Consider the following 15318-nt stretch of genomic DNA (forward strand, 5'->3'; position numbering starts at 1 on the left):
AAACAGAAAATGCTGCATGTGGTAAATGGTATATGGTCTTGAATAATTTGATACTTGGCAATTGTTGTGCTCATATAGATCATGTTTAAGCTCTTGCATCATATACTTTGCACCTATTAGTGAAGAAATACTGTAGAGCTTGTTGACATTTGGTTTGCATGATTGGTCTCTCTAAAGTCTAGATATTTTCTAGTAAGGGTTTGAACAACAAGGAAGACAGTGTAGAGTCTTATAATGCTTGCAGTATGTTCTTATGTGAGTTTTGCTGTACCGGTTCATACTTGTGTTTGCTTCAAATAACCTTGCTAGCCTAAGCCTTGTATTGAGAGGGATTACTTCTCATGCATCCAAAATCCTTGAGCCAAAAACTATGCCATTTGTGTCCACCATACCTACCTACTACATGGTATTTCTCTGCCATTCCAAAGTAAATTGCTTGAGTGCTACCTTTAAAATTCCATTCTTTGTCTTTACAATATATAGCTCATGGGAAAAATGGCCTAAAAACTACTGTGGTATTTAATATGTACTTATGTATCTTATTTCTTATTAAGTTGCTTGTTGTGCGATAACCATGTTCCTGGGGACGCCATCAACTATCCTTTGTTGAATATCATGTGAGTTGCTATGCATGTTCGTCTTGTCTGAAGTAAGGGTGATTTATCATGATTTGAACGGTTTGAGTATGCATATTGTTAGAGAAGAACATTGGGCCGCTAACTAAAGCCATGATCCATGGTGGAAGTTTCAATTTTGGACAACAATCCTCAATCTCTTATGAGAATATTATTTGTTGTTGAATGCTTATGCATTAAAGAGGAGTCCATTATCTGTTGTCTATGTTGTCCCGGTATGGATGTCTAAGTTGAGAATAATCAAAAGCGAGAAATCCAATGCGAGCTTTCTCCTTAGACCTTTGTACAGGCGACATAGAGGTACCCCTTTGTGATACTTGGTTAAAACATATGTATTGCGATGATAATCCATGTAAATCCAAGCTAATTAGGACAAGGTGCGGGCACTATTGTTAATCTATGCATGAGGCTTGCAACTTATAGGATATCTTATACATAACACATATGCTTTATTACTACCGTTGACAAAATTGTTTCTATGTTTTCAAAATAAAAGCTCTAGCACAAATATAGCAATCCATGCTTCCCTCTTCGAAGGGCCATTCTTCTACTTTTATGTTGAGTCAGTTTACCTACTTCTTCTATCTTAGAAGCAAACACTTGTGTCAACTGTGCATTGATTCTTACATGCTTGCTTATTGCACTTATTATTTTACTTTATGTTGACAATTATCCATGAGATAAACATGTTGAAGTTGAAAGCAACCGCTGAAACTTATATCTTCCTTTGTGTTGCTTCAATGCCTTTACTTTGAATCTATTGCTTTATGAGTTAACTCTTATGCAAGACTTATTGATGCTTGTCTTGAAAGTACTATTCATGAAAAGTCTTTGCTATATGATTTAGTTGTTTACTCATTGTCTTTACCATTGCTTTGAATCACTTCATTCATTTCAAATGCTTTAAAATAGTATGATCAAGATTATGTTGGTAGCATGTCACTTCAGAAATTATTCTTTTTATCATTTACCTACTCGAGGACGAGTAGGAACTAAGCTTGGGGATGCTGATACGTCTCCAACGTATCTATAATTTCTGATGTTCCATGCTTGTTTTATGACAATACCTACATGTTTTGTTCACACTTTATATTGTTTTGATGCATTTTCCGGAACTAACCTATTGACGAGATGCCGAAGTGCCAGTTCATGTTTTCTGCTGTTTTTGTTTTCAGAAATACTAGTAAGGAAATATTCTCGGAATTTGACGAAATCAACGCCCAGCATCTTATAATTCCACGAAGCTTCCAGAACACCAGAGAGGGACCAGAGGAGAGCCACAGGGCCACCACACAAGGAGGCGGCGCGGCCCAAGGGGGGCGCGCCCCCCTATTGTCTGGCCCCACCAGGGCCCCTCCGAGGCTGCCCTTCCACCTACTTAAGGACTCCGTCGCGAAAACCCTAGAGGAAGAAGCGACGGTACGAGAAACCTTCTAGAGCCACCACCATCGCGAAGCCAAGATCTGGGGGACAGGAGTCTCTGTTCCGGCACGCCGCCGGGACGGGGAAGTGCCCCCGGAAGGCATCTCCATCGACACCACCGCCATCTTCATCACCGCTGCTGTCTCCCATGAGGAGGGAGTAGTTCTCCATCGAGGCTAAGGGCTGTACCGGTAGCTATGTGGTTAATCTCTCTCCCATGTACTTCAATACAATGATCTCATGAGCTGCCTTACATGATTGAGATTCATATGATAAGCTTTGTATCACTATTAATCTATGTGCTACTCTAGTGATGTTATTAAAGTACTCTATTCCTCCTCCATGATGTAATGGTGAAAGTGTGTGCATCATGTAGTACTTGGCGTAGTTTATGATTGTGATCTCTTGTAGATTATGAAGTTAACTATTACTATGATGGTATTGATGTGATCTATTCCTCCTTTCATAGTCTGTCGGTGACAGTGTGCATGCTATGTTAGTACTCGGTATAATTGCGTTGGTCTATCATGCACTCTAAGGTTATTTAAATATGAACATCGAATGTTGTGGAGCTTGTTAACTATGGCATTGAGGTGCTCTTGTAGCCCTACACAATTAATGGTGTTTGTCATCCAACAAGAGAGTGTAGAGTGGTTTTATTATGTGATCAATGTTGAGAGTGTCCACTAGTGAAAGTATGATCCCTAGGCCTTGTTTCCAAATACTGCAATCATCGCTTATTTACTGTTCTACATCTTTACTTCCTGCAATATTACCACTATCAACTACACGCCAGCAAGCTATTTTCTGGCGCCGTTATTACTGCTCATATTCATTCATACCACTTGTATTTCACTATCTCTTCGCCGAACTAGTGCACCTATACATCTGACAAGTGTATTAGGTGTGTTGGGGACACAAGAAACTTCTTGTATCGTGATTGCAGGGTTGCTTGAGAGGGATATCTTTGACCTCTTCCTCCCTGAGTTCGATAAACTTTGGGTGATCCACTTAAGGGAAAACTTGCTGCTGTTCTATAAACCTCTGCTCTTGGAGGCCCAACACTGTCTACAGGAAAAGAAGCGTGAGTAGACATCACTTGCTATTATAATTAAGCGTGCGAAGGTTGATGATCAGATTGAAGTGGTAGTACCTCATCTTGTAGATGGTGGATTATTTGTCCTTCAGTATACCGATGACACAAATCTTTTTATGGAAGACGACTTGGAAAAAGCTCGAAATCTGAAGTTAATTCTAACGACATTTGAGCAATTGTCTGATCTCAAAATTTAATTTCCATAAAAGCGAACTGTTCTTTTTCGGTGAGGCCAATGACGATGCCAACCTTTCCGCCGACTTGTTCGAATATGGTCTTGGCTCCTTTCCGATCAACTATCTTGGTATTCCGATTCATTATCGGGGACTGACGTTGGTGGAGTGGAAAATGTTCGAGGAAAGACTCCAGAAGCGTTTAAGTAGTTGGAAAGGAAAACGGTTGTCCCTTGGGGAGAGATTAGTTCTCATAAATGCAGTACTTACGAATGTGGTACTCTATATGATATTTTTCTTCCATCTACCCAAAGAATCTTGAATAGATTAGATTATCTACGTTTAAGATTCTTTTGGCAAGGGGACAACGAGAAGAAGAAATATCGGTTAACTAAATGGAGTGTGGTATGCCGTTCAAAAGATCAAGATGGACTTGGTGTTCATGATCTTGAAGTTAAGAACAGGGCTTTGCTAGGAAAATAGCTGGCCAGGTTATTAGCTGAGGATGGTATATGGCAACAACTTTTAAGGAAAAAGTATGTGGGCTCAAAAGCGTTATCTCAGGTATTTTGGAAACCTGAAGACTCTCACTTTTGGGCTGGAATTATGGCAACTAAGAAGCACTTTTTCCCTTTTGATTTGTTCTCCATAAGAAATGGGGGCGGACAACCACTCTTCGGGAACAATATCCAGCTTTATACAATATTGTTCGTTATAAGGGAGACACCTTGCAGAAGGTTATGGAAACTTCTCCTCCCTCCATGACGTTCATGCGTGACCTAATTGGCCCCCGGCTCACTAGTTGAAATGAATTGCTAAGAGGTTAGCTTCAATACAATTATCCCAGGGGACTGATAAATTCAGATGGAACCTCACCAAGAATTGTGTTTTCTTGGCCAATTCATTGTATAGGGCGCTTACCATTGCTAGTCAACCGGTTATCAATAATAAATACATTTGGAAGATGAAGATACCACTGAAGACGAAAGTTTTTTGCATGGTACCTTCGTCGCGGGGTGTTTTAACCAAATACAACCTTGTTAAATGCAACGACACGGTTCTAAAAAATGTGTTTTCAGTCATCAAGATAAGACAATAGAACACATTTTTTGAACTGTAGGTTTGCTAGATCTATATGCTCAATCATTCAGATGGGTTCTACCTTATACCCGACTCGTAGTGTTGCAAATATATTTGGCATTTGGCTAAATGGGGTAGATACTAGGTATAAAACGTTTATCAGAGTGGGCACGGTTGCTGGCATGTGGACGCTATGGCTATGTAGAAATGACAAGGCTTTCAATGACAAAAATTCTTCTCTCATGCAGGTCATTTACCGATGTACGGCTTTGCTCCGTTCATGGTCGCCACTTGAGCGCTTGGATGACGAGACCTGTTTATGGAGGTGTCTACATGGTTGGAGAACACGGCCAAGGAGTTTATTTTCCAACATGGATAGCTGCATATTAGGCGGATTGAAGCTAACGAAGCATAGTCTACTTTGGCACTTTCGATCGATCTTTTATATTTTATTTGTTCAAACTTGACACTCGAATGGCTGTGTGCATCTTAGTTATGCAGAGGCTGGGTATAATGCTTGAATATTTTTAGTAATGAACCGCCCTTTATCGAAAAAATGCTTAAGCACCCCACCGGAGGAAACTAATATTCAACTAGACCACAAAATCTTGATTAAGGTTCACTAACAAAACCTTAGATGCCAAAAGATTTTATGGGATGCTTAGATTAGTCACAATGGGAAGTATCATAGATTAGTATCATATATATGATACTAATTTATGATACAACACCTACAATGTATAGTATCATAGTTCCATCATATCTAATGTTTTGTAGAATCTGAATGCAAATATGTGTATATGGTGTGTTTGTCACTAAAATTTCTAGTTTTACGTGCTATAATACGATATCTACCTATGATACTAGTCTCACCTCCCTCCTCATTAATTGATGTGTCATATACGATTTTTTTGCATGATACTACCTATGATACTCCCATTGTGGCTAGTTTTAGATATAAAAGTAAGATTTTTTTAGATATTTTATAAAGTGGATTAAATAGGACCCAAATGAGTGAACCTATACTAAATGTCTTATCTTTTTTGACAATTAATAACATACATGAAAATCCATTCAAATACTTGTACTTCCTCCATCTCATGAAACATGTCTCCACTTTATTTTAATTTGGATGTATCAAAAAAGCTAAAAGCTCTTATATTAATGAATGAAGTGATTATAAAGGTAAAAACTAGCTCTTGGGGTTAAGGTGCGAGCATCTCTTAAGGAGATGTTTTAACCAACTTATAAAATCATCGATGCAATCGACCACTTAAGTGAACTACAACTACAACCTTTTCATCGCCAGAAGCAGGCATGTAAACTGATCGGATCAAATTTTATTCTTATCATATTCTCTACCATATTTTTCCCTTAGATTCGGAGCAGAGTGAATAATGACCAATTACTCAATCTAATGTAGGTATATCATACTCCCTCCGTCTCAAAATGGATGGTGTCTAAGGATTGGGTAAAAGTCAAACATTACTAACTTTGATCAAATATTTAGGAAAAAATATTTACATCTACAATCTCAAATGAACATATTAAGAAAACAAAATTTATATTGAATATATTGATGTTGATTAAGTATTGTAAATATTCATATTTTTGAGCATAAATTTGGTCAAATTTTTTAAAAAAATGACTTTTGACTAATCCTTAGACGCTTAATATTTTAGGACGAAGGGAGTACTAGGGATTCTAATCGGAATTGGAGTGGACTCATATCAGAAACTATACTTGTCGGATAAATGCTCTCATACATAAATAATTATATTTCTAACAAAATTTCAGCGAGATTTAACTACTCAGCCTCACGTGAGTCAATTAGTTAAGAAAATGGACATGTAACATAGGCCAAAAGCTAAGCATTATTAGGTGACATAACTATCAATTGAATAGTTACACTATCAGCTTGTCAGTGGTAAAATTTAGAGGTAGACATGCTTGCCAAATAACTTGGTAACTTAATACTAGCTCGATCAATTTGACCTTAGCTTTTGACTCGAAAGTCAGATTCTCATTTTTGAAACATTTAGATAATCCTAAATAATTTCTTGATAATCCATATTCGTATTCTATTTGTTACGATGCCACATCCTACACCATATTCATCATGACACATCGAAATTGAATACCTTAAAACTGATTTGGAGATATTCCAAGGCGGAAATTTTCATATCGCCTAGTAACCTGCGTAAAAAAATGCTCTCGGAAGCCGTAGGAATCGCGCACATTTTACTCTCTTTCCTTCTTATTTTCGCTCTTTGTGGGAAGACCTGTACTAATTAGATTGTACAGTATTGTCTGCCCCTTCCTCTGAATGGCATAAGTCGTCGGTGTACCTATAGTCAAGTTCAAACAACTTTTTTTTTCGTTTGAGACTCGTGTGATCACATTAAGCGCAAAATTTTGACAAGATCAGTTCAATCAAGTGGGTATTGTGGGCTCATTAATTAGGTCTACCATGCCGTCGCGAATCCGTGCGCTTCACTTGCGGTCGACGCGCGCGCCGTCGAGGCATCACTGAACAATTCAAGGATTCAACCACAAGAGAAAGCTGGCCTTGCAGCTCTCTCATTTCATTGAAAGAATAAACTAAGCCGATCGACAAGTATGGTGCGACTGCATTATCCATTATCTCCTAGTCACAGACAATGTCAAAGTTTAGTTGTACTAAATGTTATGCATTATGAGCTAGTCTACAGATAGCCTCCCAAGATTACACTTAACCGGCACTTAGTCAGCGTGTAACCTAAGCAGGTTTGTGCGGGTCTACAATTGCGAACATCTTCAAACGGGATATGTACTACGTAGAAGTGCCTGTGCATGCGCAGATGTAATTGAAAAAAAAATACACGCATACTTAATATTCAGAAACCGTGTTAATTAATTTGGTGGCTTTTGTAGAAGGAAATAAATTCTATAAAATTCTAAAACTAAAAAGATAAATTATACCAGTATACATACATAGTGTTCATGCACTCATGAAAATTTCTTCAATTTGCGTGGGAAAATAGTCCTGGTAATATAATCAATTTTTTTTTGAGAGAGAAGACACATAGCTAATTGGAAGTAGAAAATGCACTATCAACATCTCCCAAACATTGGACGAGGTATGTGGCCAACGAAACCGTCAAAAAATCTAGGCAAGGAACGATCCCCGCTACAAGAAATTAAGACATGCTCAACATACCATCAAATCATCAACATATTTATTAACGGAAGAAAGCGACCAAGTAACTCCAGACTAAACTGAGTACGATATGTGTATCCAAATTGTGTTTGAAAAGTATGCATAGGTGTGATCTCACGTCAATACCGATGGGTTCTCTGTAAGTGCGGGAGACGATCGAGTTAGCAGGACTTGATCCGGGTCCGATCGAACTTTAGTGGGTGGTGTGAGTGCTTTTAAAACAATGCTTGATGCTGTGGTTAGCTTTATTTATAAAGCCGGGCCTTGTGACCTTATGTAAAAAAATGTTAGTAAAACTCGGTTAGAACTGGAGTTGCTCGGCGTGTATGGTAATCCACTTGAAATGTCATCTGAAGAATTGAACTTGATAGGATATTAGGAGTAGAAGAACCCGGAAAAAAGTACAACACGGCCTATAGTTTGGTGAGCACATGGTTGTTCGAAAATAAAAAGCCGAACAAATTTAAAGAGAGGTTACGCTTGGGGCCTCGTTTATCTGCTGTGGACATTTCAATAGTTTAAACACTAAAGTTGAGAGCATGGGTATATTCATTCCACACGCCGCGTGCAACTGATCATAAAGCTAACAAAGCCTTTAGAAAAAAGTTAAACATATCTGTTCAGTATAGTATCATTACGCATTAGCCAACAGGAGTTAAATATGACAAGACAGAAGTTCGTGCAAAGTATAGTTAATAGCAGTAAATTGAGTTTGATTGCCGTCGTCTCATGAGATTGATATGCATTCACATGCAAATGCAACTAGTAGGAATGCAGCATCATTCCACATATCGTACCCAGAGAAATGCGCTGCTTGATGTCGTCACTCAGACTTTTTTTTTTTTTGAGGCCCCTCGATCTGTGTTACAGCTGTAGTATCTGAACTTATGCACTAACTCAACACCACACTCACACCACACACACGCACACCACTAGTGCACAAGTTAGACTCTAGAACTATACACACAGCACACATAATTTGAGTGTCCCTAGGAGCTAGTAGTTGTGGCACATATGTGTGGAGGGGATTTTATTAGGGACCCAGAGCCCCCGGTGAGACACCCGCAAATTCGCTCCCCCTGGGAGTCGAACACGGGCGGGCTGGCTGGCCACTGCCGAGCACAGCCACTGCGCTGTCATGCGCGTCTCAAAAAAAGAAACGGCACAAAGTCACGGGTGGGTCATTATTCAGACGAGAGGACAACACGGCCGTATACGCGTAGAACTAGCAAGGCTTCAGTCCAAGCAACCGCGAGAATATATTTATAAAATATGACAGAGTTAAAGGACGTGCGTTCAGATTGGGTCTTTAGATTCACCGAACACTTCAACTCCTTGGAGCCAGATCTGAGAAGCTAGGCCAATTTGGTGTGCAAAACTCCGAGCACCACTTTCGGGAATCCGTGGATCAGCAAACGACGGAGCAGTCGGAAATTACAACATTATGCCACCGCCGAGTGAAAACGATCGGATTCTATTCTATTTCCTGTGCTACCATCCCGTCGTCTCCGTTTGCTCGCCTGGTCATGCTCGTTCGTACACCACCGCTCCGTATTTCCCGAGATGTTGAGCTATGCCCCGCATCCCCGTCATGGATAGTGTCCCGCCTCGAGAAGTGCTCTTCTCCTCCGAGCCAGGAGCCCTTCCCCGCCATAACCCCGACGCCGCTTCCATCCTCTTCCTGACCGCAGCTCTGGCGCGACCCCTGCCAATCCACGCGCGCTCGATGACAGAGGTGCAGCAGTTCTGCCGGTCGCTCCCCCGGGAGGCCGCATCGGCGAAGGGATATTTCAGTATAGTTTTTTTCTGGCGGATGGCGATGCGGTGAGGCCGTGAGGATGGTTGATGGGGAGGAATTGGGGATTTGGGGAGTGGGGAATCGTGAAGGGGCTCTGGGGTAGACGACCAGGTAGGAAAGAAAGGTTGACGTGGACCTGGTGGGCTCAATTCCTTGATATTTGAACGGGCCAGAAGCAGGCCGGCCCAACAAAAGCGTGTTGCCGGCTGAGCTGAAACGTGGAGCGATGCCGAACGTTTTCAGCTCCGGTCGAGACGCTGGAGTAGCCTAGAGAAGCTGGATCGGTGGAGTTCTCTGAAGCTAGAGGATTGCCGAACACGCCCTAGAACAGAATATAAGTAAAATAATTTATTCAATTACATTAGAGATGATCTCATTAAAATTAAGATAACCGTATTCTCTCCATTGTATCCATGTATTTACTTAGTAACCCCATTTCATATAGATAACGTATAAACTGAGAAACGTACTCAATGTTTTTAAGTTCGACAAGTAAATATACGAAAAATAGGAAGATGTGACATACTAGATTTTTGATGAAACTTTGAAATGTTTGATTAAAAAAAATATACACCGCCCATTAAATTAAGTATGGAGCATTTGCTAGGGATGAGAATAAGAGATACTTCACTATAAGAATTATGTTTATTGCCTTCTCTAGACTACATGTAGAACCAAGAAATATTGCATTCTCTACCATTATACATAACCTAATGCCCTATTCGCTGTCCGAGATGATTCTAAGTAAGTGCACTTCTGGATCACTAACAATCACGACTAATATTCACATATGGTATCACATTGAGAGGTGTACTTCATCATCATTTAGAGCTAAGACTCAAAGTTAGATGCATGTTCAAAATCACATGATGCTACAAGAACAAATTGTAATTCAACAGGCTTGTAGGTGAAACGTTTGATGGAGTCGTCATCTATAAGCTTCATAAACTTGAGCTTTTTGTGCAGCCTCTCCCACGAGTTTGAGTTTACATCAGATTGAAGGGAAGAAGATAAGATGAAAATATTTACTATCCTGGGGTGAGAATAAGAAAAGGTAATATAAAAAATGAAATTTTTTCGATAAAGGATGCTTTATTACTTTAATAAGCAATTACATCCAGCCTCTGCATAACCAGGATGCACACAGCCGTTTTGTTGTCTCAAGTCCAAAAGGATAAATAATAAAAACTAGGCGAGATACATATCGGAACGATGAATCATATAACGCCTAAAGTGTAGGTGGGGCATCTATCCGTAGACTATGCTGCCACCCATGTAGAGAAAAAGTATCCCTCGCCGTAGCCTCCAACCGTGTACAGACCTCCGTACATAGCTGTCGGTTCTCCACTCGCTGTAGAGGTAACCATGAACGGAGAATACTTGTACATCTGTAGATGACCTGCAACAAAGAATAATTTTTGTCATTAAAGATCTTGTCATTTCTACATAGCCAAAGCGCCCAGATAACTGCTAGCGCCCCCACCCTAAGAAGCAACTTAAACCTTGAATCTATACCATGAAACCAATTGCCAAAGACATTGGCGTCACTAGTCGGAGGATACAAGGTAGACGCTACTTGGATGACAGACCATATAGATCTCGCGAACTGGCATTGGAAAAATAAGTGTTTGATTGTTTCGTCCTGATGACAAAAAAAACACCGTGTACTTCCATGCCAATTTCGCTTAACAAGATTGTCTTTGGTGAGAATAACCCCACGACGAAGATACCATCCAAAAAATTTAATTTTTAATGGTATCTTCATCTTCCAAATCTTCTTATTGTTGTCAACTGGTAAGTCAGAAAGAAGGATCGCATTGTAAAAATGAAATATCTAAATGATATTTATAAATCTATTGCTATACATGCAATTTGTAAAGGAATATCCTCCCAGTGACCCAATATCGCATAAACTTCTAAATAATTCCAAGCCAATTTCACGTAGACATATAAATTAATTTAATATGCTGCGCCAGCTAACAAATTATTAACAGTTCACTCTCTTAACTCTGGGTCTATGCCTAGCCGATGCAAGTGAAACTGAGCAGGCCGAGTCAACTCAGCGGATGAACTGAAATTTTCCTAATTCTGTGGGCGTAGTATGAAACGATCGACCCAGTCCCATCCCTAAATCTGAGACAAGCTCTGCAAGTCACCAGCCTGCATGAACAGTGTGACCCAGAAGTCCATCTCGTCGTTGCAAGACGACGGCGATGCACTGTCTGCACCGAAGGGGTCGCCGGCTTCCATGGAACTGTCCACCGTCATTGCCAGCGTCTCCGACCAGAAGCTGTCGTCGATCTCGAACTCCTCCGAGCTGAAACTACCCGTGATCTCCAGCGATGTGGCCATCGAGTTGTCGCTGGTGGCGGACGACGTCGACAGGGACTGCTCCGGTGACGAAACCGGCTCGACGGTTTGGCTCTCGGATGCAGTCACAGCAACAGGCTTCTTTGGTTTGCGCTTCGGCGCACCGGTTTTGCCCTGTGGCTTGACGGACGAGTCAAGTCGCTTCTTGAGGTGCGTGTGCCAGACATTCTTGATCTCGTTGTCCGTCCTCCCCGGCAGCCTCGCGGCGATCGTCGACCATCTGTTACCCAGCATGGTGTGGAGCTGGATGATGGCGTCTTCTTCCTCGCTAGTGAAGTTGCCCCGCTTGATGTCGGGGCGAAGGTAATTGATCCACCGGAGGCGGCAACTCTTGCCGCAGCGCAGCAGGCCAGCCTGCTTCGGCAGCGCCCGCCAATTGCTGTGCCCATGCTGCTCGATGTGAGAGACCAGGATCATGTCCTCCTCCACCGTCCATGGGCCTCTCTTGAGCCCCATCTTCTCGCAGCACGGAGCCCTCCCCATTGATAGTGCTAGCAAGCTCACTTCTCTATTCTATTCCTTCTTGTTGTGGGAGCTGTGTATGACGGATTAGTTCGTTGGTGGTGTTGATGCTTCGGCGAGGGAGATGATGCTTAGAAGAGAGGGCGTTCTCCTAATGATGTGTAGATTGCGAGGCTTCGGGCTATTTATAGATGCTTGGTGTGGCGCCGAGCCGAGAACAGCAAAACGTGGTCAATTGGGGAAGTTGCAAAGAAGGTGTGGGCCGGCATGAGGCGACACCATGAGGGACAATACGAGGGAGAATACAATAGTCCGAGCGTTCCCTACAACTTGTTCTTTTTCTATGGTTTGGATGGAGCCCATGTACGTTGCTTGCTTGGTTGTATATTGCTAGATCGGTTTGTATTTTAATTAGTAGGGTCAATCATGGGCATGTGCACTAAAAGTCTCCACCGTTGGATTTTTTGTTGCTGACAGAATCCAACGTTGGTTTTAGGCTTGGATTAATGTATCACAGAAAGGATTTAGTCATGGCTTGTTGGCATGTGAATTCCCTGTATCTTCATTTTTCTAAAGAGTTGGCCTACTCCTACTTGCTACAGAAAAAACAGTAGTTAGATTCAGACTGGCTTCTTCAACAACTTTGTTTTTCTTCTACATATACTGTTCATAGTGTTTTCAGTGCTTAGCACATAACGGGTACAAGGCTATAACTCAATATGGATATTACAAGCTAAGAAATTTAGGAATAGCAAGTTGAATCAGTGACATAAGCGACCATTTCAGCGGAGCTAATATTCACTTTCACGTTGCCGGAAGTCCCTCTACGATCGTTCTGGATTTGCTTCGTGTAAAGGAAGGCGGAAAGGCAGCATTATAGTTTCATTCTTTCGTTCTTCTTGACGAACCGTATGGTCCGTATCGTCGCAAGATAAAGCAAAGTGCACGGCGGATCTGCGGTTAACTCTACCCGCCTATCTTTCTGAATGGGTTCAGTCGTCAGTGTGCTTCCAAGTTCAGACTGCGTTTGCCCTTGGGAAATTTTAGACGAGGCTGATTCAATCAACTGGTGTTTCTGAGGTAACTCCTTGAGCCGGTGTAATTTTCTTGCGATAGACACGCGGTCGAAGTCGTCATCAGAAAACACTTATCTTAGAAAAACTCTGAACCCTGATCAGTTCAACCAGGAGTCCAGGATAGACCCAGCTTTGCGGCGTTCACTGATTGATCAAAACATTATTACTACTTCTACAAACTTCTTACCTTATCTCATAGACGCTTTCAATGTTACTTGTACAAATTGTGACGCAAAACATATGAAGTGCTACACATATATCTGCAAGATTAATATTCTAACTAAGTCAAGTACTCCGTATTAATGATCTACAAGATATAAAAGACTAATTACTTTTTAGCCTTAATGTTGATGAACTGTTTGGCATCAGCTTTGTCCTAGTCTCTGGTTGACAATAAACGTTGCAGAATCCACTTGCTCTGTATATATGGGTGATGTAACTGGCATTGTAGCTAAGTTGACGCTCAAACAAATATATTCACACATCGAGGTTGAAAAATTATAGGAAGTTGATTACTTTATCTGGATGATTCAGTAGCCATATAGAACAAATACTTCAGTACTAAAAAATGTGGCTAAGTTACTTAACTTTTTCACTACACGGGCAACGTACATAACACATCTATTCATTTCCTCCTTATTTGCATAGGGCTTGAGGCATTGTCTTTCTTTTTGGCAAATAATATCTTTATTCTCCCGAAACACTTCTGCTCCGGTGCTCCTCCTCAGGAAAATTTCTGGGTGCGTTAAACATCACAACAGTGGAGATCTTTCCATACCTATTCGTAAGCGGGGACACGATCATAATTTCAGTGTAGGTCCACCGTTCATACAATCTTGTACATGCCTGTATGGATGACGTTGTGTTGTACCTTGTTTTTGTACGACGTAGGGCTATACTTAGACGAATGAGATCGTTAACTGATCAACGTGACCTTTTTTTTTCTTGCACGAGGTACACAAACCGTATCAATACAGACGGTATGTATGGACTAGATATGGGTTTCGGCGGACCCAACACAGAAAAAAGAACCAACTATTACCCTTTAACTTCGTTTAGGTGGGAGCACCGGAGCAAGGCTCCGAATGAAAAAGTAGAAGGAGGTTTATTTTGTGCAATTGCCAAAGACAAGCTTCAACTTTCCCTTTAAAAAAAGGGTCGAATAGATGCACCTTAATTCATTATCAGTCACCATCTTCCGAACAGTAGATGAGGAAAAAAAATATTACGCCGTAGAAAATGTGATGGCGAGAACAACTAAGAAACCATCAAGATCTACACAGTTGAAAATGACACCGCCGCGCGCCGCAAGGAAGACCTGACCAACGTCATCAACCAAACTCATTAACTAGAGTCATCGAGCTAGACGGATTCTCTGCATTGATCCCAATCATGCATGCACCAGACATACAATATTATGGAGACAACGATAGATCGGTGTACGCAGGAGCTAGACCAAGTTCGAATTGGAGTCCATCGGCAGGACGGTTCGGTTTGAGATGCTGCGACAAATTCAGCTTGATACAGTGAGATGGATTGAATATAACTTTTCTGGTCAATATTGGGGCAAGGTCGAAGATTTTTCTTTATTCCTAACTTCAATCTACCACATCTCTCGGTGAATGGCAATCCAGCCTCGTAATAAAAAAATAAAAATAAATAGAGCATGTAACCAGCATAAAGATGAGGTGTAAATGCACTGGGTCATATGGAAAACATATTTGAAAGTTGTGAAAAAATCCGATTTTTTTCCGTCAAACTTGAAGTAAATAGTGTCCTACTGTTACCATTCACAATAAATATTTTTTTCTTGAGGTATGTGCTGACTGCTGAACTTGAACTCCAAATTGTGTCATGGACCATGGTACGTCCTGTTGTAAGATTGCTTTTGTTTTCATTTTTTTCTTTTAAAGACATCATAATATTAAACTGAATGTCCAGTGCTCCTCAACGAGTTAGTCCACCAAGTATCTGCATGCCCCTTACTTTTCTCACGTTCACAGGAAA

The 15318-nt window shown here is 41.0% G+C and overlaps 1 protein-coding gene across 1 annotated transcript; it reads right to left on the bottom strand.

Moving 5' to 3' along the window:
- Positions 1 to 11220: 11220 nt before the first annotated feature.
- On the bottom strand, positions 11221 to 12382 carry LOC127307048 (transcription factor MYB30-like). Its single transcript, XM_051337741.2, has one exon. It carries the CDS (start codon positions 12254 to 12256, stop codon positions 11531 to 11533), a length of 726 nt encoding a protein of 241 aa, XP_051193701.1. The 5' UTR covers positions 12257 to 12382; the 3' UTR covers positions 11221 to 11530.
- Between the last annotated feature and the right edge of the window lie 2936 nt (positions 12383 to 15318).

The sequence above is a fragment of the Lolium perenne genome, chromosome 6, assembly GCF_019359855.2.
Source record: "Lolium perenne isolate Kyuss_39 chromosome 6, Kyuss_2.0, whole genome shotgun sequence".
In the NCBI taxonomy this organism is placed as follows: Eukaryota; Viridiplantae; Streptophyta; class Magnoliopsida; order Poales; family Poaceae; genus Lolium; species Lolium perenne.

What these genes read in the sequence shown, in the direction of transcription:
- LOC127307048 (XM_051337741.2), bottom strand. Translation starts at nt 12,256, where the DNA reads ATGGGGAGGGCTCCGTGCTGCGAGAAGATGGGGCTCAAGAGAGGCCCA.